This window comes from Erinaceus europaeus, chromosome 3 (genome assembly GCF_950295315.1).
Source record: "Erinaceus europaeus chromosome 3, mEriEur2.1, whole genome shotgun sequence".
Taxonomy (NCBI): domain Eukaryota; kingdom Metazoa; phylum Chordata; class Mammalia; order Eulipotyphla; family Erinaceidae; genus Erinaceus; species Erinaceus europaeus.
In genome coordinates, this window is record NC_080164.1 from 122,419,057 (window position 1) to 122,446,775 (window position 27,719).

The 27,719-nt window shown below is 39.5% G+C and overlaps 1 protein-coding gene across 3 annotated transcripts; it reads left to right on the forward strand.

The window, feature by feature from the left end:
* Window positions 1-1,503: 1,503 nt before the first annotated feature.
* On the forward strand, window positions 1,504-21,846 carry NPFFR2 (neuropeptide FF receptor 2). Of its 3 annotated transcripts, XM_060187839.1 has the most exons (6): window positions 1,504-1,767; window positions 12,612-12,736; window positions 14,554-14,888; window positions 17,084-17,183; window positions 19,515-19,580; window positions 20,112-21,846. In XM_060187839.1, exons 3-6 carry the CDS (start codon window positions 14,561-14,563, stop codon window positions 20,941-20,943), a joined length of 1,326 nt encoding a protein of 441 aa, XP_060043822.1. In that variant the 5' UTR covers window positions 1,504-1,767; window positions 12,612-12,736; window positions 14,554-14,560; the 3' UTR covers window positions 20,944-21,846. The 3 variants fall into 3 exon arrangements, with proteins under 3 accessions (XP_060043822.1, XP_060043821.1, XP_007523605.2); XM_060187838.1 differs by lacking the exon at window positions 12,612-12,736; XM_007523543.3 differs by lacking the exons at window positions 12,612-12,736; window positions 19,515-19,580.
* The last annotated feature ends 5,873 nt before the right edge of the window (window positions 21,847-27,719 follow it).

Genomic DNA, 27,719 nt, shown 5'->3' on the forward strand with positions numbered 1-27,719 from the left:
ACAGGGAACACATGAAAATGCAAGAGGAAAAAAGGAAAGAGAGAAGAAGGCAAAGAAAAGTGACCAAATTATTTAAAACTTTTTGAGAACTATGGTGATTATTGTAGTTATGGGGGGTGGTTGGCAAAGGGTTATGGAACTCTGGTGGTAGGTGCTCTGTGACACTATACCCATGTAATCTTATAAACCATTATGAAATCACTAATAAAAATAGAAAAGACAAAAACTGTCTCTGTAATCTTGGACAGGCAATGGAGCAGTCTTTGGTGTGAACTGCAGCTCATAATATACCACTGCTCAGCGAGACGTCCAGCTTTTTGCCAGATTTCCTCCTGGTATAAGACTCTCCACAGGTTTTGCTCCTACTTGAACCTACCTATAAATCCTTTAAAGCATCTTCGTATTTCATCTGCTGTATTCCCACCTTTGGGTTCCTGTTTATTAAGCAATTTGTTCTGATTATTATTTTACTGCCTTCTACCATGATGCCAACCTGTCCTCCCTGGGCAGACAACCTCACCAATGTAGCCTGGAACCTCACCTCCCCAGAGCCCTGCCCTATTAGGGAAAGATAGAAACAGGCTGGGAGCAAGGATTGACCTACCAACACCCATGTCCAGTGGAGAAAAAATTACAGAAGTCAGACCTCCCACCTTCTGCACCCCAGAAAGAATTTTGGTCCATAACTCCAGAGGGATAGAGAATAGGGAAGCTTCCAATGGAGAAGATGGGACAGGGAACTCTGGTGATGGGAACTGTATGGAATTATACCCTTGTTATCTTACATTCTTGTTCAGCATTACTAAATCACTAATAAAAATGTTTAAAGCACCTTTATTTACCCCTTTGTCAGTATGCATACAAACCTGTAAAGTTATTGTTTTAAAATTGTAGGCTTGAACTATTAGTGACTTCCAGCAAAGCAGATTTTCTTCTTAGAATTACTGAGCAGTTCCCTCTAGCTCTCCTCCACACTTATAATTATAGTAAATTCACATTTCTAGAATTCCAGAGAGATTTACTTGCAAACTGGATGGCTTTTGCAAGAGCTAATAGATCAGTTCATTCTGGAGAAGCAAAGGGTTGTCCTGCTCCACAGTTAGCCAAGGAAGTGGCTTAAAATTTTTCACCAGAAGTGGGGGAGATAACACAATGGTTATGCAAAAGACTCATGCCAGAGGCACTTTAAGTCCTAGATTCAATCCTCAGTACTGCCATAAACCGGAGTTGAGCAGTGCTCATGGTCTCTTTCTCTCTGTATGCCTCTCATTAAAGTAAGTAAAAAAACATTTACATTTACGCTCTAAGCACAGTTACAGTGACTGCATAGGCATTCCATTCTCAGATTGTGCAGTTACTGTTACTATCAACTTCTGTTTTCACAAACACAATCAAACATTTAGCCAGGTCACGCAACCAAGGAATGAATGCTTTGACGTTAGTACTGGTATTATGCTGCTTGCTTCTCTTTGCTGCACAGGGATTCTGAAACTCGAAGATAATGTCTGGATGCCCCTTAGAGGAATGTGAATCACTTCAGAAGGAATCCCAGCAGCTGGCTGGTGCCCCCTGGAGAGTGACGTTCTCTTGAAGAGGACGAGGAGGCTGAGAGCGAGCAAGCGCAGAGCTGCGAGCCTAGCCCATCCCTGCAGGAGCTGATCCATTTGGGCCGCGGGGCTGGGGAGAAACCTGTTGCTGAATCTGGACCTGGCCGCACAAGTTGGACGCCACTTGGGCTATGCCCTTGCACACTTCTGCGGGTAACGGGTAAGGCGGCGGCGGGACAGGCTGGGCTGGCAGTCATGCCTGCTGCTCCTTTAGAAGAGTCCCTGTTAGCGATTAGGTTATATTCACCTTGGATTTTTGCGAATTTCCTTTTTTCCTCTTTCCCAAATTCCTTCCCAGCTCCAAGGGCACCCCCTAGAGTCACAGTTCAGAAAGAGCTGGTCAACAGCCCTACTTTGGGGAAAGGCAACTGGTTCCCAGACTAAATTTGCTCAACCCGGGTCAGGAAGGGAGAGATAAGAGTGTTTTCTTCATCTTACAACAACAACAACAACAACAATAATAATAATAATAATAATAAATATCCTCTCCAGGACTGTCTTGCAACTTTGTAAACTCTAGAAAACATGATACTAGGCTGCAGTTTTCAAACTGACTCTAAAATGAGCTGAGTTTGGTGTGTCTAGAGGTTGCATTAATGTGTTTCCATTTGCCAGAAAGACTCAGGGCTGAAGAATGGTTCCTTAGCCCAATGAAGGACACAACAGGCCCTCAGTGAAGCACTTGAGGTTTTTTTTTTTAATTAATTTATTTATTTATTGGAGAATTAATGGTTCACAGGGAGAGTTATTTATTTTCCTCTTTCTGGAGTAGAGACAAGGTTTCCAGACAGACAGCTTTAGGCTCTCTTCTGCCAACTCTGTAGATATTTCCCAACAGTAGTGAAGTTCTTGGACAGAGTTAGGATCTGGTGTCAGAAGACACAAAAATTGACTGCTCTGCTCTAGGTGTTTATTAAAGACAACTATAAACCAACAAATAGAGATGCTTTTATCTTCTCATCTAGACTAAATAATTCAAAGAGTTATTGTTAAGTATTTCAAACTATAAGATGTTGAGTTCCCCCCCCCCCAAAGTATTCAGTTACTCTGACCATGTTTTTAACTTCCTCTTCCCATTATGCATCTAATTATCTAATTGATAACAGCTAGCAAGGGAGAGAAGGGGGCAAATTGTGGTTTGTAGACTGTGGACACATTTCTGTTTTGAGCTGGAACCCTAATTACATCAAAATAGTTTGTGCCAAATTATCTTACTCTTGATATTTTGTGTATGGGGAGTTTGCAAAACTGCTATGAAATCCTCAATAATGGGCCATCATCATGAACAGAACTTTGAGTAACAATTTTATTCAGAGACTGGCAAGACTCTTGACCAGTAAAAGGTATTATCATTTAAGAAAATAGGTTCTTCAGGACATGAACAGTACTATCTCTAAGTGGATGTATCATTAGCATTATAGACTAGATACTGAAATAGTCTGACATGTGCTTCTTATTGCTTATTCGTGACACATGTGCTACTGACAGTTCATCATCCTATGTGTTTTGTCAACATTTAAGGTTTTTTCCAAAATCCATCTAATTCAATAGAGTCTTTCTACCATTCTTGATTTGATGTCTAGGGAATTTTCAGTGAGTTTGAATCTCAAAATTTTTTTTTCATTTATCTATCCATCTTGTTTTTATTCTTTTTTTTTTTTGTTTTTATTCTTGAGCATTTTGTAAATACATTACAAAGCATGCAAAGCTTATATTAGAATTTTCTTATTTTTATGATTCACCTATCATACTGCTCACCAATACCCTCTCTTTTAAAGATGTCAAAAGCTGTAGGATGTGGACATATGAATTCATGATTAATCAGTGAAAAATATGTTCTTCAAAAGTTAGTCATTGTGTTTGGCTTTTCTGGGTTTGAATTTTATGTGAATTCCATGATAAACAGCCATGTGTTTAGTGTATTACATTAAAATGGGCTTCCAGCTGTATTGGGAGAGACAAAATAAGGAGACCAGTCTCTCAAAAATTTATATATTTGAAAATATTTTCATCATAAAAACCATTCTACTGTGGAGGAGAAATTGATTTTAAGCAAACACTTTAAAGCTGACATACATAGTTAAAGACAATGAGATAAATATGTATAGTCTCTTAATCTTACCTAATTATTCCTTTCAACATGTACATTTTATGCTTGCCATTAGGTCAATACTGATAGCTGCTTTTTTCTTTTTTTCTACTCCCTCTTAATTTTTAAGTTCCACTTTTTTGATATCAACTGCTCTTAAAGGAATTTTTCCATTTGCCTTGAAAAGGAACTTTAAGTGTCCAGAGAATCCCTCACTCTTTGAACCAGGTGGATGTCAACAGACTGTAATGAATTGCAGTGGTTAGCACAACAGACAGCTGCTGAGAATGGGGCTCATGTCCTTCACATGCCTGGTGATTCTGAGATACTAGACTTCTAAAAGTAAAAAGATTATCAGGCTTTCTTCTTTCTCAGGCTTCTCACCAACTCTGTGTATAAGGCAGCTCCTTTAAGTTCTGAGTCTAAAACTTCTCAAATGGCAAAGAAATTTAATGTAAATTTCCCTGTTTCTTTGACAAAAGAGTTGAGAATCCCTGGTGAGTTGGATTAACTATCCTTGTATTAAGAGTACACTTTAAATTAATTCAGTGTGTGGTGTCAGGTAACAGACTACTTTCATTTTTTTTTTTTTGCATGTGACTGTCCAGTTTTCCAATAAAATTTATCTAAGAGACCCATCTTGCTTCACTGCAAGCTCATATGAAGCTTACACAATGTTATTATACAATATCACCTCAATAAAAAAGACATCTGGCACCAGTGTCTGGATGTGTAGAATGGGCTGCTAGAAGGAATAAGAGGGGTGGTAGATAGGATTACTGGATTTAGCATCGAGCACATAAAGAACAGTGCTGTCTTTCTCTAATGCATCCCATCCGTCTCTGATAAAGGAAAGGTGTTGTTATTGTGGTGATGGTGGTGGTGTGTGTTTCTGACTCTGGGAGAAGATAAAGTGTAGGGAAGAACCAGAACCATTGCCAGGAAAGTGTAGAATCCACCAGGAATTAAGTGATGGGCAGCACATACCCTCAAATCTGTTATAAATGCCTTTTTTTTTTTTTCTTTTCTTCCCAATTGTCCCCTCCCTTTCATACGCACAAAGACAGTCAGGACATAGAAAAGTTAAATTTAACTCAAACGCCCCATAAGTATAAGAAGATTGCCGTATTCTATTCTCTTGTCTAACAAGGTTCAGCTCTAACTGCTAGCATAATAGATTTCTTACAAAAAGGGTCTCAGTATCAGCACAACCCAACATCACACCAGAACACTCAAAGAAGCACAAATTAAAAAACAAACACTGCAATGACAATAAATCCTCTAGCTTCCTTGGCACTGAGAACTTAATCTTTCTATATTACCCAAGTAATTTTTCACATTATCTTCTTCTTAAGCTATTGAAAGGGCCTCGTGGGCCTGCCTGGGATCTGGGTCCTTTGTGACAGTAGCAGATAACAGTATCGTCACCTATGAGGACTGAGGCACCTTTCGCTAGTCTCTCACAGAAACCTCAGTTGGACTATATGTTATTACTTTTTTATTACCTTTATTGGTTTATTGAATAGAGACAACCAGAAATTGAGAGACAAGAGGGTGGTAGAGATTGGAGAGAGGCAGAGAGACACCTTAGTACCACTTCACTACTCACAAAGCTTTCCCCCTGCAGGTGAGGACTAGGGCCTCAAACCTGGGTCTTTGCGCATTGAGACATGTGTGCTCAACAAAGAGTGCCACCACCCGGCCCCTGGCCTATATTTTCAAAATTCAGAGGGGCTTCAAGTTTCAGAGGGGGGCTACACTGGAATATTACAGCTCTGGTTACCTTTTAATAAATAGAGAAAACAAGTTTCCCCAAACAAAAACCCTATTACTCTCTTATTTGGTGTCAAAGTACTGAATCTTGCATATACCAGCTTTTTCCATGTAAAATCTGCAGGTTTAGAAAGGAATCATATGATTATCTTTACACAATATTTAAAAAAACAGAAGTCAGAATCATCAGTCACTTAGGAAGGTTTTCAAAGGCCGCACACCTTAGTTTTCTCACTGGAGACAGTCAGGTCTGAGTCAGGTCTCTTTCTATAAATTTTATAATTTGGTGTGAAAATAATCTTCATTATTCCAACCCACAGTGCTGTTTGCAATCATAGAAGATACATGAGTTTTGTCTGGGGAGATTTCTATTAAGAAAAAAATAACAAGAAGAGAAAAATATCTTCAATCTGACCAAAATGTTAGTTAAATCAAATAGTTGCTGTTCTTAACAACATTAACATTTAACTCAATAAGGAGAAAAGTTCAAACTAAAGAGCTTGGTTCTTATGATTAAGTCTTACAATTCTTTTTTACTTTATTTATTCATTTATTGGATAGAGCTAGAAAATGAGATGGGAGATGGAAATAAAAGAGATAAGAAAGAGACACTTGCAGCACTACTTCACCACTCATGAAGCTTTCCCCCGTGCAGGTGGGGAACAGAGGTTTGGATTCAGTCCTTGATCATGGTAATATGTGTGGGCCACCATTTGGCCCCAAAGAGACATCTCGTGTTTATTTCACCATTATATTTTATTTTTACCCAAGCACTGCACAGCTCTGATTTATGGTGGTACTGGAAATTGAACTTGGGACTTCAGAGCCTCAGGCATTTAAGTCTTTTGCATTACCATTATACTGTTCCCTCCACCCAGACTTAAGATTTTTATAATGTTACTAGGAACACCAAAGGATAGTTGGATTCACTGAAGTGCTTGGAAAGAGTGAGAGACAGGATTTATTGAGAATGAGAATTTGTTCCATGAGAATGGAGGGGGCAAAGTCTCTCAGATCTAATCAAGTCTTCATGGGAGAACAAGGGCAAGATGTTTTATAGAATCAAGGGAATGATGGAAAGGAGTTTCAGGAAGGAGAAAGGGAAATCAATATTCTTTTACATGGCGGATTTCTTAAATACTGGGTTTGCAGGCTGCTAGTGTGAGCAGAGTAACTGATAGGGCCTGGTGACTAAATACCTCCAGCTAGAGAGAAAGGGAATGGTGGCTATGTAGTCTCAGGGACACAGCTACACTATCTCAGAGTGGGCAGAGGGGGCTTGCCACTTACACAAAAGATGCTATATTTAAGGGAGTATCATTTCACTCTTGTTTCCAGGCAAAAATGAAGACATTTAAAGAACTGCCTTGGAGTTCTCTGAATTTCCTTACTTAGCTCGTCTATCTCTAGTTTTAAAGTACCTACTTAGCCTTTACAGATTTTTCTTTTCATCCTGCCTTCTTGGCACCCTTGGATTAAAGTGAATACAAGCTTCCTAGGAAAAAGACTAAGGCTAGACTCAGACCACTCAATGTATAATTGAGGTAGAGCAGGATACATAAAATAAGTTTTGTTGTTGTTGTTGTTTTCCAATACTAAAAACGACAAACCAGAAAACTGAGAATGCAGGGAGAGAGTGAGAGAGAGAGGCTGAGACTCCTAGAGGAGGAAGAGCCAGAGAATGAATAACAAATCTCTCTTTGCTTATACCTGTGACTGAAGTCTGAACCCCATCTGTATGAGAAAGCAGACACAAAATCACTTAACTCAAGGTAAATTATTTAAATGGAGAACTGAATGCTTTCCAAGCAACAAGAATTGGCAATTCATATCTAGTCAAAGAGACTAGAGAAAACAATTGCAGAGGGATATAAGAGAACTAAACTACTCGTAACAAAATACTCATAAAGTCCATCATATGAAATAAAGTACACTCTACAGACCGTAGATTAAAGAAAAAGAGCGCATGCCCACAGGTGAAAACATCTAGTCAAGTTCAAGACTAAAAAGAACCACAACTTGAAACTAAAAAAGATTTCTAAAATACTACTATAACTGTTTCAGGAGGTAAAACTTATTTCCAACATTCTAATAATTGAAGTCCCATGATTAAAAATAAGTACATCAAACAAACAAAAATTGAAATTCTAGAACTCTAAACAATTTCCTGAATTAAAAAAAAGTCACCAGATGGAATTAACAGTTTAGCTGACCACTACAGGAGCAAGCAAGTGAACAAGCTCAAAATAATTTTCAGCACTTGTTTTAAACAACTAATGTTTTAGTTACTTATGCCAGTGTACAATAAGACAAGTTCTCTGAAAAGACTAAGAATTGGGGGGTGTTTCTATGTAGTATTCTGCTTCATTGTCCATTTCTACACATTATTAGCCACACACACTTTGGTCAGAATATAGTTCAAACTTAGTCCAAAATACAATCCATGAATTTCAAAGTGATAGGTCATTATTCCAAGTCTCTAACTCATTTTCCTAAAGTTAGTATCACAGAAGAAGCAATGTCCTTGGCTGACTAGGTGTCATTCTAGGTAAACACTTGTAGCCTGAGCTACAAGTCGAGGTCAGTGTGGAGTACTAGTTAAGGCTGAATTGCTGTCCCCTCAAGTTGCCAAATTGAGTATATAGAATTACTAATCTCTGAAGTCATGGCAGGAGGAAGTGGGGTCCTTTAGGTTATTATTAGTTCAAGAGGGTAGTATCCTAATGAGTGGGATTACTGTTCTTTTTTTTATTTCTTATTTATAAAAAGGAAACGTTGACAAAACCATAGGATAAGAGGGGTGCAACTCCACACAGTTCCTACCACCAGAACTCCATATCCCATCCCCTCCCCTGATAGCTTTCCCATTCTTTAACCCTCTGGGAGCATGAACTCAGGGTCATTATGGGGTGCAGAAGGTGGAAGGTCTTACTATTCTTATACAAAAGACCCAGATTGCTCATCCCTTTTGTGATATGATATTGCAATGAGAAGATAGTCATCTATGTATCAGTAAGGAAGCTCTCAGAGCAGACAGCAAGCATGGTTTGTACCTGTGATCTTAGTCTTTCCAGTCTCCAAATTGTGACGAATGAAAAATGGCTGTTTGTGAGTCTTCTTGTCTATAACAGTCCTAATGGACTAAGACAGGAATTGTTACCAGCCGTTTCTTTTTAATATTGGGGTGAGTTTTCTGTCTCACTAGACCATCAAGCATGACCTGAGCACCCAGACATCTACTCAGGAACCAGATAATGAACTCCTGACATCCGGCTAAAACATCTGCCTTGTCATTCCAACTCTTTTCTGAGTCAACCATTAGTTGTTTCTGGTAGTTTTATATGCATGACACATTTAAAATCTTCCTCTAAACTACTCACAGGATTTTTTTAAATGGATTCCCTCACCCTGGGTTTGATAGTAAAACCACTGGCTACCACTGGCAGGCTTGAAATAGGTCTCAACACTCTTCAATCTATTTGCCCTTATCTTCATCAGACTTTACCCACCTGTAGAAGTTTTGCTGCTAACTTCCAAAGAGCAAGTTGAGAATGCAAGAACTCTAGTCAGAGTCATCCTCCTCTGCCCTCAATTGGGAGGGTGTGCAAGGTACAGAACACACAGTAAGACTGGAGGTGGGGGGAGGTGCTTTATTGGCAGACCTTCAAGAAATGAAGCAACTTGTTTTGATGTACAGTGATCTGATTCCTTTCTGTGAATTTGTCCACCTCCTAATGTGTGCTTTTTATATTGCAGTTGTAATAGTATTTATTTATTTATTTATTTATTTTGCCTCCAGGGTTATTGCTGGGACTTGGTGCCTGCACCACGAATCCACTGCTCCTGGAGGCTGGTTTTTTTTTTTTTTTTTTTTCCCTTTTGCTGCCCTTGTTTCATCGTTGTTATGGTTATTATTGTTGTTATTGATGTCGTCGTTGTTGTTAGGGCAGAGAGAAATGGAGAGAGGAGGGGAAGACAGAGGGGGAGAGAAAGAGAGACATCTTCAGACTTGCTTCACCACTTGTGAAGTGACCCCCCCTGCAGGTGGGGAGCCAGGGGCTCAGACCGGAATCCTTACCCCAGTCCTTGTGCTTGGCACCATGTGCACTTAATCCACTGTCCCACACTTGTAATTTTTGAATTAACATTTGCTGTGCTGCATGAGACACAAATGCACTCTCAAAGAATGAAACTCAGCACAATTTTACTGGATTATCAGAAGATATTTGAAATGATTGACATAATTTCCATATTTTTGCTCTTTATTATTTTTTTAGTATACACTCCTATTAACTTGTAGTCTTACAAATTACTATTCAATTTATAAGAGAGGGGAAAAAGAGACCGAATGTCTCAAACTTTTTGTTGCACAGACCATAGCTCTGAGTATGCGTTCCTTCAATCTAAGCACTTAAGACTTCAAATTAGTAATCAGATTGAATTGTAACAGTGGGCTTAAATTGTTACTACATTTCTAATAGTGACCTGTCATTTGAAATATTAAATCTCCTAAAACCTTAGATCAGGGAGAACAGAAGCAACCTTTTTAAGATACAGCTATAAGTAAATAGCATAAAAGGGCATAAATTATGGTGAGGTCCTGTTTGCTAAATCAAATCCTAACAATGGGGTTTCCAAAGTTAACCCAATTGCCAAATGATTTGGTTATAGCTATAACTACAGCAGGAACCTTCCCCTTTCTCTATAAAGCCCATATTTCTCCCAGTCCTAATTATCATTTTTATTGGGGGGAGGGTTAATGGTTTATACTGTAATCTTTACAGTACAACCCCTCATCTCTCTATGACAGGTGTCTAGGTGTCTGGGAGATACTTCCTCCCCCAATCTAGGGCACCCTCCCCATCATACACTACAACTTCAATGTCCCTTTATCCCAACCCAATCCTCTCCTTCCTTCCCCAGACCCCAGATTCCTCTGCTTTGGTGCAGCACACCACACCCAGACCAAGTTTCCCTTTACATTTTCTCTTTCTGTCCTTTTTCCTTCAGTTTTATCTATGCGTGAGATCATTTTCTATCAGTCATGTTCTTTCTGGTGTTCCTCATTCAGCTTCAAGTTCTGACCAGCATATTGCAAAAGAGGTGACCTCATAATTTTAACAGCTGCATACATAACAGCCATAATTTGATAAGGTGACAGGTGGACTTAATAAACATTTAAAGCACATTAGCAACTACATTGACTATTTCTTGATAATTTTACTTCTGAAGAAGAAGGTCAAGAGAAACAAAGGACTATAGTGACCCCATGACCTATAATGACATGCTGATAAAGCTAAAATTCAAGGGCTAGTCAAATCGATTAAAAAAAATATATATATATGTATATGTATATATATATATGTATATATATATACACATACCAGGGTTTATATTGATTGGAGAAACTATAAACATGATTCAGACTATAAAAAATAATCTCTTAAGCATGATCACCTCCATTTCAACACCTATTGTCCCAAAAGACACAAAGTCATCTTTCTCATTGCAGAGTAGTATCCAGCTGGATATATGTTCCTTCTTTTTGGTGAAGTAAGTTAGAGACAACTACATTTTTTTTCTTATGTGGAATATAGCTAATTGAGACATGAACTTGCACCAAAAAAAGTTGCCAAATTATCTCTAAAACTTAATGAGAACTTACTGTGGTTATCACTAGGAGTGAGGGGGTAGTCAAAAAATTTTGATGATATGTGGGGTGTAGAAATATACCCTGTAATCTTATAATCTTGTAAACTATTATTAAATCACTAATAAAAAATAGGAAAAAATAAAACCTCTTACAGCCAGCCACAGAGAGTCATAGAAACTGTTTTTAATTTTTTTTCTAGCTATGAATATTCTTGGCCTCTTTTTACAAACTCACCGGAGGGATAACTGCATTTATGTGATGACAAGTATTTAGAAGTAATTGCTAAGGGCTTGAGGGGGTGTTGCAGAAGTTCTGTTAGTACTTTCTGGATTATAGCTCAGCTAGCATTACATCTATTCAACACACAAAACTCAGTATTGACAGGCTGGAGCCACTAGCAGAGAAGAAATAATTAAGTGAATAATGAAGAAACATAATTCACTGAATGGATCTTAATACTGAGCATTTGTATCTTATAAATCTATGAAAATTTATCTTCCAACCCCAGGTACCTATAACCCAAGTCCCTGCAAAAGGTCAGGTTTTGCACCCCTCAGAATATGGATTTCCAATATTCTTCTCTGGCTTTACCCATGAAAATAAATATAGGCCACTAACAAATCTTTTTCCCATCTAAATCTTACCTCATCATTTGATTGATTTCTCCCAGACTACACTACTTAGGATGAACTTGCAATAATGTCTTAGGAAGGTGAGGGCAGCTTCCCATCCAGATGTTGATACTGTTCTATCTTAATAGATGATAATACTGTGTATTTTCTCTCTCTTTTATACTTCACTGCTCTGGAATGGCTTTTTTCAGATAGAAACAAATACAAAAAAAGCATGGGGGGGAGGAAGAAGGGAGAGAGAGAGAATAGCACCAAAGCATTCCCCAATGCAATGGGACTGGGTCATACACATGGCAAAGTAGCACACTATCCAAGTGAGCTACTTTGATTTCACAAATCATCTGTTTAATCCAGTGCACAGAGTTGGGTTGATTACTATTTCGTCATATCTTTTTCTCTCCATGTCCCTTTCTGAATTGATGCACAGATAATCTTACCACTATCCCTCCCACACAGAGACACCCCCCCACACACAATCTGAATATTCTTCTGAATATTCTGTGTTACCCAAGAGTACAAAAGAAGTACAACATAGATGTTGTATATTTCTGCCAGGAAGATCAAATTGTCTCTCTGCGCATCATATTACAAACCACTTGCACTTAAAACATGTCTGCAGAGTCAGAAGACTGAGGGTGAGCATGTTGGGCTATTGCTCTACTTGCAGCGGGTTTGCTACCCCACGACCTTCATCAGTTAATCCCCAGCAAAGAGAGTCCAAAAATCAGTGAGGTTATCGGGACAGCTCATCTTAAGAATTTTTGTAAATAAAGTAGCAAGAAAGCAAAGTAAGGGTGAGAGGAAAGAGAATAATACCAAACACTAAGAGGCTATCTGTGCTGTTCTCCCCTACTAAGTGCTGTGTATGGACTGTAATGGGAAGACAGAAATAGAAGTTCAGAAGCTAAGCTTCTTAGAATAAAATCCTTCCTCTGATCCTGACTGAATTTGACTGTTGCCTCAGTTGCATCTCTGCCCTTCTGTAAGTATATAATGGACACCTAAAAGTGCTAAGCACTGATAAGCTTAAATGTCATATGATAAGCTTATAATGCACTTTAGCTCCTGTTATTAGCTAGATACCCAGTGCCAACACTATGGAGTCCATGTATTTACTATTTTCCTTTATATGAGAAACCTAAAGCAGAAAGATATTAAATGATTAACCAAAAGTGACTCAGATACGAATTATCAGTAGGCAGGCTGATCTTGTAAGAAGGTTCCCCAGGATATTGCACCCACTTTATTATATGCATAACTCAGGTTTGTTCATGGCCCCTACCACACAGGAAGGGGATTAAGTGCTGTGGTACCTTTTTCTCTCTCCCTCTGTTCCTATCTGAAAAATTATCTCAGATCAAAGAAGTCCTGATGAGGTGAAAGAAAGAAGAGGGGAGAGGAGGAAGGAAGGGAGGGAGGAAGCAAGGAAGGAAAGAACAAACCCACTATAAGGGCATAAGCAGAAGTAATATACAACTGTAAAGCTTGATGAGCTCTAATTTCCAGCTCTAATTCCACCCATTGCCAGATGTTTCTTGTTAGTCATTTTTTTCTCATGCATTATATACTATATTATTTTATTTATTTATTTTCCCTTTTGTTGCCCTTGTTGTCTTTTTACTGTTGTTATAGTTATTATTGTTGTTATTGATGTCATTGTTGTTAAGACAGGACAGAGAGAAATGGAGAGAGGAGGGGCAGACAGAGAGGGGGAGAGAAAGATAGACACCTGCAGACCTGCTTCACCGCCTGTGGAGCGACTCCCCTGCAGGTGGGGAGCTGGGGGCTTGAACCGGGATCCCCACGCTGGTCCTTGAGCTTTGCGCCATGTGTGCTTAACCCGCTGCACTACTGCCTGACTCCCTATATACTATATTATTACAAAAAGAAAATGTTATTAATACTATAAGATTACTCCATCTGTTAAGAACAAGGTTGGCATATAAGTGGACTCAGACAGCTCAGACCCCTGTTGTAATGATTAACTAGGTCCAATTATTTGAGTCAAAGTAGAATAGGGATAGTACAGAAACATAGTTCTTATTTACTTTATATTTTTTGAAATGTAGGCACTTCATCTTGTCCAAATTTTCAGAAAAGCAGAGGCATGCAAATTAGTTGTAAAAGAACACATAACTTCTGACTGACTGTGGCCAGTGGAGTCAGAAGGCAGGGGAGTCTGGGAAGGCTTTCTTTCAGATTTTCCCTTTGAAATGTTATACACACACAGAGAGTAAGACCATATAAATAAAATACAATCATGTCAAGAAAAATAACATAATAGTTATGATTTACGATAAAGTCACATCTTAAATATTCCTGAGTATATAATACTCATAATCTGAGTGTCTTGCTTATAACAATTCCCTAAAAGACTTATGGAAGATTTATAGGGACTTCTTAGAGGATCCACCAAAATTTTATAACATTTAAAGAATTTCCTCTTAGGGGGCCAGATAATGGCACATGGCAGTTGACAGCATCTGCTATCCTTAAGGAACTGGGTTCAAACCCCTGGTCCCCAACTATAGGAGCGGAGTTTCATGAGCCTTTCTCCCTCCCTATCTTCCTCTCCCCTCTCAATTTATCTTTGTCCTAGCAAATAAAACAAAGGGAGGGGACAAATGGCCAGGAATTCTCCCTAGTTATCACTGGAGGCAGCATGAAGGCAGCATGGAGGCAGGGTGATGACCCTGATGGCAGTAAAAATTAAAATAAAGTCCTTTTAAAGTCATATATAGGCCTTTCACTCCACTGGTTTCTAATAATGTCTTTTCTTTCTGCCTCTCCTTTGCTCAGGTCCATCATGAGTGAGAAATGGGACTTAAATTCTTCAGCAAACTGGCATCACTTTTGGAGTGTCAATGACACAGAGCAGTATCTGTATTCAGGCATCAACATAACTTTTGTGAACTATTATCTTCACCGCTATCAAGTAGCAGCTATCTTCATAATTTCCTACTTTCTGATCTTCTTCCTGTGCATGGTGGGAAATATGGTGGTTTGCTTTATTGTAATGAGGGACAAACATATGCACACGGTCACTAATCTCTTCATCTTGAACCTGGCAATCAGTGATTTACTCATTGGTATATTCTGTATGCCTATCACACTGCTGGACAATATTATAGCAGGTATGTTGACTCAAGTGCAGTGCAAAGCTTATATGAGAAAGCCTTCGTCCCCACCCCTGCATCCATGAGAGGGGCATTCAGTCATTCACAAGTATGTAAAAATTGTTCTAGGGGGACCTACATTCTAAAAGAGGTAAAAGATGACTAAATAGAGATATCATTTTTCAGAGAATAGGAACAATCATGGAGAAAAATTAAGTACTCCTTTGTTTCCCCTGCTTCACAGTCAGTAGTACCTCTAGTACCTGGCTTCTCTGTCTGTATGAATTGACTTTTTTTTTTTTTTTTGGTCATCATCACTGTGGTGGTCATCATTATTGATTTGGGCCAACCTTTTAGATAGACAGAGGTAGAGAAATAGAGGGAAAAATACCCCTGCACTGAAGCTCCCTTCAGTCAGGTAGGGCTGAATTAAAGCCTGGGTCATATGCAATAAAAGTAAGTGTGCTATCCAATGGAGTAACTCAGGCACCTGTTTTAAAATACTTTGGATCGATAATAAAATTTATATGCATCTAGGTTAGAATTTTAAACTTTATCACAGAATATTTTACTAAGAATATGTAGCATTCGTTTTGGGGGAAATAGAACATTTGTTAGCAGCAGAATACTATCACCTTCCTATAAAAGCAAGTAGGTGCTCAGACTGTCAAGCATTTTACTGACTGTAAATAAATCTACTACTTTCTTTTATAAACATTTTAATGCCAAAATTCAGTTAGGATGTAACTCAAAGGGGCCAAGTGGTGGTATATTTGGTAGAGTGCACATATTATAATGCTCAAGAAGCCAGATTCAAATAAACCCCCAGTCCCCTCCTGCAGGGGGGGAAAGCTTCAGTGAGCATTCACTGCAGGTCGCTGTCTCCCTCTTTTTTTCCATTTCCCTCTTGATTCCTCTGTCTCCAAAATTTAAAATAAATAAATCAATGGAGGCCAAATGTAATTCCAATAGACTACAGCTGTCCATGCGTGTTCCATATTTTCTAAACATATCTTCATCAGATCAGGTTGCTATATAGCACAATATCATCGAGGGTGGGTTAAGTAGCAGACATTGTTTTTTCTCATTCTAGAGGCAAAAGATCAGAGTATCAGGATAGGCAGGATCTTAGTGAAAAGCCCATTTCCTTGCCTGTGGTTAGTCACCTTGCTGAGCACTCTCATGGTCTATACTTGGTGTATATTCCTGGGGTGGGGAGGTGATGGGGTGAGGTGAGCATTCTTCTCTATTCATAAGAGCACTTCTCCCACTATTTGGGTGTTAATCAAACTTAAATTAATTCCCAAAGACTCACTTCCAAATACAGTCACATTGGGGGCCAGGCAGTAGTGTAACAGGTTTAAGCGTAAGCTCAAGAATCCTTGTTTGAGACCCTGGCTCCTCACTGCAGGGGGTTCACTTCACAAGTGGTGAAGTAGGTCTACAGGTGTCTTTCTTTCCCAGTCTCTGCCTTCCCCTCCTCTCTTGATCTCTCTCTGTCCTGTCCAACAACAACAACAGGCTCAACAAAATGGGAAAAATGGCTTCCAGGAGCAATGGATTGATTAGTACTGCAGGCACTGAGCCCTAGCAGTAACCCTGGCGGCAAAAAAAAAATACAGTCACATTGAGATTAAGGTTTCAGTTTACAAATTTGGGAGTGGGGCACAAAAGTACAGCCCTAACAAAGTGCCTGTGAGGAAGGTTGCCTTATAAATATTTATATACTTACTTTATATATTCTACATGTAACACTTGAACTCTCTAAATTTAGGGGGTGTATTTCCAAATTAGAAAAGCCAATAATATGCCTATTTTATTTATTGGAAGTGAATTACTAAACCATAACAACAAGGTTCAAATCCTTAACATGCTGCCAATTAGCTGTGTAGCACATTTTATGAAATTTGAGTGCTTGTTATCTTATACTTAAGGTGAGAAAAATAATAAAGCTTTCAAAAGTCCTTGTGGGGAGTAGACAAAAGTGGATTTACTATGGTGCCTAGAACATTGCAACGACTATCGGAGTGTAGATGCCATTATTAGTGTACTAGAAATTTGTGAAAATACTGGAAAATATGGTTTGTTGGGTACCATTTAAAAACATACATGTGAGTTTTGATTTCATGCCTTTGTATCTACATTTTCAATGAATGTTAAATGAAGAAAAAACAAGGTTCTTTTCAAAGCCTAACTCTTCAATCCCCCCTTAGGATGGCCATTTGGAAGCACAATGTGCAAGATCAGTGGACTGGTTCAGGGAATCTCAGTTGCAGCTTCAGTTTTTACTCTGGTTGCAATAGCAGTGGACAGGTAAGTCTGCATCAAACGCTAAATTCAGAAAAATGAATATTTCTGCAGCCAACCTGACCAAGCAGAGACACGTGTGTATTTTACCAAGTGTAGGTGTGTATGTCCAGAATCGCATCAGAACAGCTGCCCCTTTAAAAACAAGTCACATGTCTACTGAAGGCTCAATTATAAGGAAATAAAGCTCCTGAAATGTGCATATTTCAAAATTAAGTAATTAGTGGCTGGGTGGTGATGCATCTGATTAAGTGCATACATTACGGTGTGCAAGGATCTGGATTCAAGGCCCCCTAGGGGATCTGTCTCTTCTATCTAAATTCTCTGTCCTATCAAATAAAATAAAGCAAAAGCAAAGTCACCAATAAGGATACATCTTAGTCAGCTCAGGCCACTATAGTGTATACCCCAGTCTGCATGGCTTCAAAAAGAATTTTTCTTCTCAGTTTAGGACACTGAAATGCTAGCAAATCTAGACCTACAAAAAGGCAAGGAGTGGGTTTTCTTCCTTTCATCTTTTTCCTGTTTCTGTCCCTATCCAGTAAACTCAATAAATAAGTAAAATAAGTAAAAAAAATCTTGTAATTGAGATGGGAGAGAATATATGCATCTACTAAGGCTCTGGTAATAAAAATGGGAATGAAGAGGGAAATTAAACAATAATAGTTCCTTAAGGGAAGAGAAAGGAAACAACGTGTCAATGTTATCGATATAGACACATGCACAGGTGTGCAGACCACAAAGCAAGAACAAGAGTCCTGTTCAGCATATTCCACTTAGGTTGCTAGTTGCCACTATTAGCTCATTACCTTCATTATCAATAGTGCCTGATATAATCCTAGTCAACATGTATCTATTTCTTTTTTAAATTTTTTAATATTTATTTCTTTTGGTTGCCCTTGTTTTATTGTTGTAGTTACTGATGTTGTTGTTGGATAGGACAGAGAAATGGAGAGAGGAAGGGAAAACAGAGAGGGAGAGAAAGCTAGACACCTGAACACCTGCTTCACCACTTGTGAAGCGACTCCCCTGCAGGTGGGGAGCTGGGGGCTCGAACCAGGATCCTTATGCCAGTCCTTGTGCTTTGTGCCACCTGCCCTTAACCCGCTGAGCTACAGCCGGACTCCTAAGATGTATCTATTTCTATCAGTATCATGTGAGAGTGAGGAGAGCTTGTTATAAAATAACACATGAAATGGAGTGTAGTTGTTGACATTAGAACTTGTAGATTCTGTGTTTAGTATCAACCTGTTGTCTGCATCATTACTCACAATGTTTCTCCCATGTATACAGGAGCCATACATATTAGAGTAACTTAATTTTCCCTTGTTAAAAGATACATTTTAATCTGTTTGCAAGAGCTATTTGTCTTTGAAGTGTCCATCACTTAAGGGTGAGACATCAGATAACACAATGAAGGAATTCCAAGCAGGACAAAGCCTCACAGCCCTAGTTGTCATTATATGAAGATACTTCAGATAAATTTACTGGGAGTTGCTCCTTTGTCATTTATTTCCTTATATACATATCTATAAAATAGTAATCTTCATGGTATTTCACTTTTATAGGCCTGCCACTAAAATCAAAATATATCTTATCTATGCTTTGAAAACTGGAAAATGTGTTAGAGTGGCATAATAGTTTGATCATCTTATAACTAATGTAATTAGTACCAAGTAATGATAACATCAAGAATCACAAGAACAGAAAAGCAGTCACATTAATCAAGCTGACTGTGCTGGTGCTGAATTACCAGGCTCAGCAGAGGACACAGAACCAGGAACATGGTGCATAATCAGAGCTCATAATGGAACTCTTGGTCTCTAACAGCTGTGAAGCAAACTGCTTGGGCTTAAAACCACGCTTTATTATCTCTCATCATTCTGTGGTTTGACTGAGTGCCTCAGTGTGGTTATCTTGCTCTGTGTCTTATAGTGAATATCACTCATGCTTCTGCTGATCTAGGTTTCTGCTTGTGCCATGCTTGCTAACATTTCACTGGCCAAAACAAGCTATCTGATCAAACACTCAAAGTGGAGGGGGCCACAAAGGACAGGGTGGAAAGTTTAAGATATCATTTCCTTGGTTAATGGTGTGGTGACTTACACACACCACGTGGAAGTACGCAGTTGTACCTCTGAAATCTTACAATTTTGTAAGACACTGTTAAATCAGTAATAATAATAATAATAATAATAATAATAATAATAAAAAGAATGTAGCCTCTAGATCAAAATAACTGCAAAAATCATGTATAATTATGGGCAAACTGCTTTACCTTTTCTACATCATCTCATGTGAAAAAAATCTTTAATTTTATTTGTTTATTTACTATAGCACTATTCAGCTCTGGGTGGTGATGCTGCAGATTGAACCTGGGAGCTCAGAGTCTCAGGCAATAAGGTTATTTGCATAACACTTATGCTATTTCCCCAGCCCTTCTTCTCAACATTGAAATCTATGCAAACCAATGGTGTTCAATATAGGCTAGTCAATATTATTGTGTTCATTATTTATAATGGCTAGTAAACTCCAGTTGTTCCTATTTTGAGCTGTAATTCATAAGTTACAGAAAACTGCAGTGCATATCTTTCTAATAGTAATAAAATTTCTGTGTTACTGTGGGGATGTAGGAATTATGAAATAAGTTTAATTCATAACTTGGTTATAAGTCACACGGTGGTGTTTCGTTGACACTTGCTTTTTTTAAAAAAAATTATCTTTATTGGATAGAGACAGCCAGAAATCGAGAGGGAAGGGGAGATAGAGAGGGAGAGAGACAGAGAGACACCTGCAGCACTGCTTTACCACTTGCAAAGCTTTCCCTCTGCGGGTGGGGACCGGGGGCTTGAACCCGGGTCCTTGAGCACTGTAACATGTGCACTCAACCAGGTGCGCCACCACCCAGTCCCTGACACTTGACTTTAATGGCAGGTACCGCTGTGTCATCTATCCATTTAAAGGAAAGCTCACGGTGAAGACAGCATTTGTCATTATTGTGATCATCTGGGTCCTAGCCATTGCCATCATGTCTCCATCTGCAATAATGCTGCGTGTGCAAGAAGAAAAATATTACCGAGTAAAACTCAACTCGCCAAATAAATCCAGCCCCGTCTTTTGGTGCCGGGAAGAGTGGCCAAGTCAGGAAATGAGGAAGATCTACACCACTGTGCTGTTTGCCAGCATCTACCTGGCTCCCCTTTTCCTCATTGTTGTCATGTACGGAAGGATTGGCATTTCCCTATGCAAGAAGACAGAGCCCCACAAAGGCATGCAGAGCAAGGAGCAGTGGCAAGTGGTGTCCAAGAAGAAGCAGAAGGTCATTAAGATGCTGCTGCTTGTGGCCCTGCTTTTCATTCTCTCCTGGCTGCCCCTGTGGACCCTGATGATGCTCTCAGACTATGCCGACCTATCTACAAATGAACTGCAGGTCATCAACATCTACATTTACCCTTTTGCACACTGGCTGGCCTTTTGCAATAGCAGTGTCAACCCTGTCATTTATGGTTTCTTCAATGAGAATTTTCGCCGTGGCTTCCAAGATGCATTTCATCTCCAACTCTGCCAAGACCGAGAGAAGCCAAAGGAAGCCTGTGCCCTAAGAGCTAAACACAATGTGGTCATAAGCACATTTGATCAGCTACCCCAGGAGCCTACAAGTCAAGCCCCATGTGAGGAAACTTTGTTTTGCAGGAGAAGTACTCAGAAATCTAAACAGGAGTTAATGATAGAAGTCCTAGAAGTTACCGATAGTAGTGAGATGTAAAGAGTTAACTGTGGGCGGAGGGTAGATAGAGTAGTGGTTATGCACAGAGACTCTCATGCCTGAGTCTCCAAAGTCCCAGGTTCAATCCCCCACACCACCATAAGTCAGAGCTGAGCTCTGGTTAAAAAAAGAAAAAATATATTTAAATTTAATATTAAATTTTAAAAAAGAATTAACTGTGACAGTTTTCTATAGTACATGATAGATATGAAATACAGTGGATTTCGATGGTTTTAACTTCTAAGAAGGCTATTCTGAAAAAAACTGTGCTGAAAACCGCCCATGGAAAAATAAATAAAATGCTCTCATGCTCATAATTAACCTAATGGTGTAAAAAAAAGTATAATGACACAAGTTTGTCTATATAAATACATTTTCTATGATTTGTCTTCAAAGCCTGGCCTTCAGCTGTGGAGTCATTTGTATTTAAGTCAAACATAGACACACACACCATTTTACCCAAATGGTGATATACTGGCACTTCTTTGCATGAGAATAAATTTTGCCAGTTCTCTCATTGCTTTTTGGATATAAAATTTTAAGACTACATAATTATTTATCTGTGCTTTTAATATGTACTTCCCTTTTTGAATTAAAAATAAGAAATACTGCATTTCTTTATATATAAATTACCAAGATTTTTAAGAGCACAGTTACAGTTTGTAAAAGTCAAACATTATTCCATAGGAGTTATTGATGATTTTTTTAAAAATCATCTTGGATGGAGCTAGAAGAAATTATGTTAAGTGAGCTAAGTCAGAAAGACAAAGATGAGTATAGGATGATCCCACTCATAAACAGAAGTTGAGAAAGAACAGAAGGGGAAACTCAAAGCAGGATTTGACTGAGTTTGGAATAGGGCACCAAAGTAAAAAAACTCTGGGTTGAGAGGGTGAGGGTGGATGTTTAGCTTCACTGTGGTGGGGTGTGTCAGGAATGGGGTGGTAGGGATGGGACACAGTCTTTTGGTGGTGGGAATGGTGTTTATGTACTCTATTAACTTGTAGTCATATAAGTCACTACTTAATTGAGAGGGGAAAATTGATTGAATGTCTAATGCACATAGGCTGAGTCTTTGAAATGTTGACTCTTAAAAGCTTAGACCTGGGAGAACAGAAGCAACCAGTGGCATTACTCTATAAGACACAGCTATATATAAATAATGTCAAATAATGTGTATGATACAGAACAATCCTAACAATGGGATTTTCAAAGTTAACCCAGTTGCCAAATAATTTGATTCCAGCAATAACTATCTATTGCCTTCTTAAACCCTAAGACAGCAGGAACCTCCACTTCCTCTATAGAGCCTATATTTTCTCCCCAGTCCTAGAACCTCTAGGGTGGGGCTCACTTTCCTGCACGCTTCTCTCAATTCATAACCAAATGATGTTGCATCTGCTGATCCCAACCTAATCAACACAATGAGTACCACATGTTGGCATGGAATGTCAATCCTTCAGCCTCATTACTCGGGTGAGACCTTTCCTTTCATAGTATTCTCTAATTCCATTTCAGGCGGTTCACTGCCTAACAAAGTCCCAAAACCTAGATATAGACCAGGTCCCATGAGATATGTTCACATGCATCCATAAACTGGGGCAAAATATATACCTGACAGCGAAAGTGAGCTATCAGTCTGCAGTGAGTCAGTATATTCAGCAAGCAAGTAGAAAGACCTAAAAAGACATCATACATTCCTAATGAAAGTGTCTTCTTCTTCTAGCGTTTGCCATGAAAGTGTCTACTTAGACTTAAATACCCTCCCTTACCTACTCCCTACTGTACTTCCCTCACTCACTCCAAAGCTAACCTTAGCACAGTAAGGACTGCAAAAGATGAATAAGGGCAAGAGACTGGCATATTTTAATGATGATTCTTTAGTCACTATCAGGCCACTCCATCAGCTGGGGCCCTAATCGGGGAGTCCTGAGATTCCCAAACAGACTTGATGGGCCTAGACCTTGAGTAAATCCCTCTCTCCATTGTTACTGGTATCAGGAACAAGACAATAGAACTCTTTGTGGGTTCCCATAAGACCTTGCCCTCAATATGGATCAACAATAGCAGAGAATGTTCCATCCTCAAAGGGAGGCTAGACAATATACTATATTCCACCTGAGGAAGATGGGTCCTGAAACTGAGGCAGCTGGAATGTTACTACTTATGACCACAGAATGTGAGCTCAGATCTACAGGGATGCAGAGGTCACATAGGCTCCTAAACTGAATATGGGCCCAGACCAGATAAAATCCATGGGGTTTACAGTGAACAACATTTACACACCTCTCCCATATTTGGGAGCTACTCTCTTCCCTGATCCAGCTTTCTGGTCCTTTTTCCAGCCATGATATCTCCCCAGACAATAACTTGGTTCTGCCTGCATATCAGATGTCAGGCTCAGAAAAAAAAAAAAAAAAAAAAAAAAAACCTAATATAATCTGCCACGCCCCACTCAAATCTAGAACTATGGGTCTGAAAGGGTCAGCACCCCAAAAAACTCTCTTCAAGGAAGAAGAATTCTGGGAGTGGGTCTTGGCATCCTGAGCAGATCTAAATTGGAAACTCTGATTGTTTTCATTATGTACATGGTAATGATGCTGTGTAATTGGGACAAACAGCCTATTCCCAGATTAGATAAAGATGCACAGGAAATGAGGTGGACAAAGTTATGGGTCATCAAATACATAAAGTTTTAGGAAAAATTCTTAGTAATACTCACCTCCTCTTATGAAATATGTTAAAACCCTACATAAAATACTATCTGCTAAGCCTATTTCTCAGAAATGCATCACCCCATGAAGCACGACATTTCTGTGTAAAACCACAAGGCCATCTAATCAAGAAATGAGCTTTACTTTCTGTTCCAGATATTGTTTATGTTAGACTAAAAGATATATAAACTCTCACTTGATGAATAAAAATTGAGTTCAGATTCACCCTCCAACAGAGTGTGGTGTATTCTGTTCTCCCCTGTGCCAATTCCTGAACCACCAGGTGGTCGCCTTCGGAGTTCCCTGATCCTTCCTGCTGCTCTTCCGCTGTAGCGGTCCCTCACAATAATTATGGGCCCTTTGGAATATAACTAAAATAGGCCTACTAACTATCTACAAAACGGAGACTCCCAAATTTTCATCCAGCCTTTAGGTTCATGATTAGTCAACAATTTGTTTTGCTTTATATGTTTTAACTCTCCTTTCAGTCACCAGGTTCCAGATGCTACCAGGATACCAAGCGGACTTCCCTGGGCAGATGACCCCACCAATATGTCCTGGAGCCCTGCTTCCCCAGAGCCCCACCCCACCAAGGGAAAGAGAGAGAAAGGCTGGGAGTATGGATTGAAATGTCAATGCCCATGTTCAGTGAGGAAGCAATTACAGAAGCCAGACCTTCCGCCTTCTGCTTCTCACAATGACCCTGGGTCCATACTCCTAGAGGGGTAGAGAATAGGAAAGCTATTAAGGGAGGGGAGGGGATATGGAGTTTTGGTGGTGGGGATTGTGTGGAGTTGGACCACTCTTATCCTATGGTTTTTATCAGTGTTTCCTTTTTATAAATAAATAAATATATATATATATATTTACAGATGAACATTATGTCATACATGAACCCATGTTATCACGCAGAACCCAACTTGATCTTTACTATATTATCTGATATCAATAAATAAGTATTTTAATAATGCTGCAGTTGGCAGAAAAAAATCAGCTCTCCTTTGAAGTGTTCATTCACAAACATTCAAAAATCATAAATCTCCTGGAAAGTTTGTACAGAGCAAGACCAGTTACTGTAAATTCAATAGTCCTACTGAATTAAGTCAATTAGCAGTAGTGTCAAGAAGAGAATAGGATTGTCATGTTGCAATTATGTAATGACTACCAGTGCAAATGCTAGCTTTTGTACTAGGGTGAAATATCAGTTCCTAGAAAATTGCAGCTTATGAATTAACAAATAGTCTATCAAATAAAAATAAATATTTTGTGTTGGAACCATTATGTCAGTTATGTAATTCAAACCAGTCAGCTATGTAACTCAAACTACAAACTTTAACATTACTGGACTTGAGATAGCTTTGTTGAGTTGACAATTGAATTGAGCTATGTGAAGTTTGGATACTTACTGGAATCAGGAAGGGCAGCTTTTTGATGTTTTAGTTACAGGATTTGATACTATATTTCTCTGTCCTGACTTATTAGAATACTATTTATACTTGTAACCAGGCTATAAATGTTACATAGGGGGCTGGGTGATGGCCGGCTGGGACTAGCGGACTAGCAGGATTCCAGTTCAAGCCACTGGCTCCCCACCTGCAGGGGGTCATTTCACAAGCTGTGGAACAGGTCTGCAGGTTTTTATCTTTTACTTCCCCTATCTTCCCCTCCTCTCTCAAATTCTCTGTCATATCCAACAATGAACAACAACAACATAATGGGGAAAACAATGGCCTCCAGGAGCAGTGGATTTGTAGTGCAGGTACTGAGCCCCAGAAATAACCCTGGAGGCATAAATAAAGGTTATATGCTCAATACTGTTATTTTCTGTGGGCATAGTCACAATGTATCAGCACCTGCAACTCATCATATCTAAATCCCATGTCCTTGTCCATCATTTATCCACTTAAAAAAAAAAAACAACTTAAGGGGGCTTAAGGGGATCAGGTGGTAGTGCTCCTGGTTAAGCACACAAATGACAGTGCACAAGGACCCAGGTTCAAGCCCCTGGTTCCCACCTGCAGGGGGGAAGCTTCATGAGTGGTGAAGCCAGGCTACATTCTCTGTCTCTTTTCCTTCTCTCTATCTCCCTCTTCCCTCTCAGTTTCTCTGTCTTTATCCAATAATAAATAAAATCTAAGAAACAAAAAAAAAAAAAGAAAGAAAAACCTGAGGCATTCTCTACCTCTTCCCTAATTGTAAAATGTTCCTTACTTAAATTATTCCATCTTAATTTTCAGTCTTCTTTTCAGTTCTAAATGGCAGTCATCTTCCTGAAGCAGATATCTAACTTGCTCTCCCTTGTAAACATCCCTTCAGGACATCTTTGTTACAAAGCTTATCACAGCTTGGATCCTGTCTCCTGGCTGCATCTCTGACATAAGAGTTTTCTGGCTAGGCTTCCCTGGACTGAAGACCCCACCAATGTGTCCTGGAGCTCAGCTTCCCCAGAGTCACACCCTACTAGGGAAAGAGAGAGGCAGACTGGGAGTATGGACCGACCAGTCAACGTCCATGTTCAGCGGGGAAGCAATTACAGAAGCCAGACCTTCTACCTTCTGCAACCCTCAACGACCCTGGGTCCATGCTCCCAGAGGGCTAGAGAATGGGAAAGCTACCATGGGAGGGGGTGGGTTATGGGGATTGGGTGTTGGGAATTGTGTGGAGTTGTACCCCTCCTACCTTATGCTTTTGTTCACTAATCCTTTCTTAAATAAAAAATTTTAAAAAAAAAAAAAAGAGTTTTCTAAACTCCAGTCAAGCATAGGTGCTCCGATTGTGTTTTTGCTTTCTTTTGCTTCCAGGATTATCACTGGGTGTCTGAACTATTCCTGGTGGTCACTTTTTCCTTTTTTCCCCCCCATAGGACAGAGAGAAATTGAGAGATGAGGGGAGAGAGAGAGGGAGGGAGAGAAATAGTCACTTACAGACCTGCTTCACCACTTGTGAAGTGACTCACCTGAAGGTGGCAAGTCAGGGGCTCGAACAGGGATCCTTTCCCAGGTCTTTGTGCATAGTATTATGTGCATTTAACCTGGTGCACCACTGCTCGGCCCCCAATTGTGGTTTTTCATTTGTAGTATATTCTATACTTCATTCCTCTGTCTGCCCACCCAATGCCGGAAATCTGCAATAAGGCTTCCTCCAATAAAGTCCCAGGTTCAGTCCCCCACACCATCATAAGCTAGAGCTGAACAGTACTCTGAGGGGAAAATTAAGAATAAATTGGGAAGATTTTCAGGCCAGTGGTGGAGGAAGTATACAGGAGGGGTCAAAGCGGAGACAAGGAGGAAAGCTGCAGATCACATATAGGCTAGAACAGGCTACAGAAAGGACAAGCACATTGAGCAGAGTTGTTCCACCAGGTTCCAGATACTACCATGATGCCAGCTTGACTTCCCTCAACAGATGACCCAACCAATGTGTCCTGGAGCCCTGTCTCCCCAGAGCCCTGCCTCCCCAGAGCCCTGCCCCACTAGGAAAAGACAGAAAACAGGCAGGGAGTATGGATCGACCTGCCAACGCCCAAGTTCAGTGGGAAGCAATTACAGAAGCCAGACCTTCCACCCTCTGCATCCCATAATGATCCTGTATGCATACTCCAGAAGGATAAAGAGTAAGAAAGCTTTCAGGGAGGGAATGGGATGGAACGGAGTTCTGGTGGTGGGAATTGTGTGAAAGTGTACCCCCCTCTTATCCTATGGTCTTGTCGATCTTTCCATTTTATAAATACATTTAAATATTTTCAAAAAAAGAATTGGATATAACCTCCTGTCTTAAAACCATTATTTTTTGAATTAGGAGAAATAAATATAGATATACATTTACTTTATCCGCCTGCTGTCTCTTACCTTCATTCTGACCCAACATTCACTGTTCACTACCTGCCTGTCTACACCTCTCACATCTGCCCAAACCCCTTGCTTCTAGCCCTGTGCTATTATCACTTTTTTTAATTTTTATTTGTAAAATGGAAATATTGACAAGACCATAGGATAAGAGGGGTACAATTCCACACAATTCCCACCACCAGAACTCTGTATTCGGTTCCCTCCCCTGATAACT

Bases quoted from the DNA above. Each gene is read 5' to 3' on its own strand.
- NPFFR2 (XM_060187838.1), top strand. From the start codon at position 1,739: ATGCCCTTGCACACTTCTGCGGGTAACGG. The intron at 1,768-14,553 runs GTAAGGCGGCGG...TCCTTTGCTCAG, and splicing joins CACACTTCTGCGGGTAACGG to GTCCATCATGAGTGAGAAAT. The intron at 14,889-17,083 runs GTATGTTGACTC...ATCCCCCCTTAG, and splicing joins GCTGGACAATATTATAGCAG to GATGGCCATTTGGAAGCACA.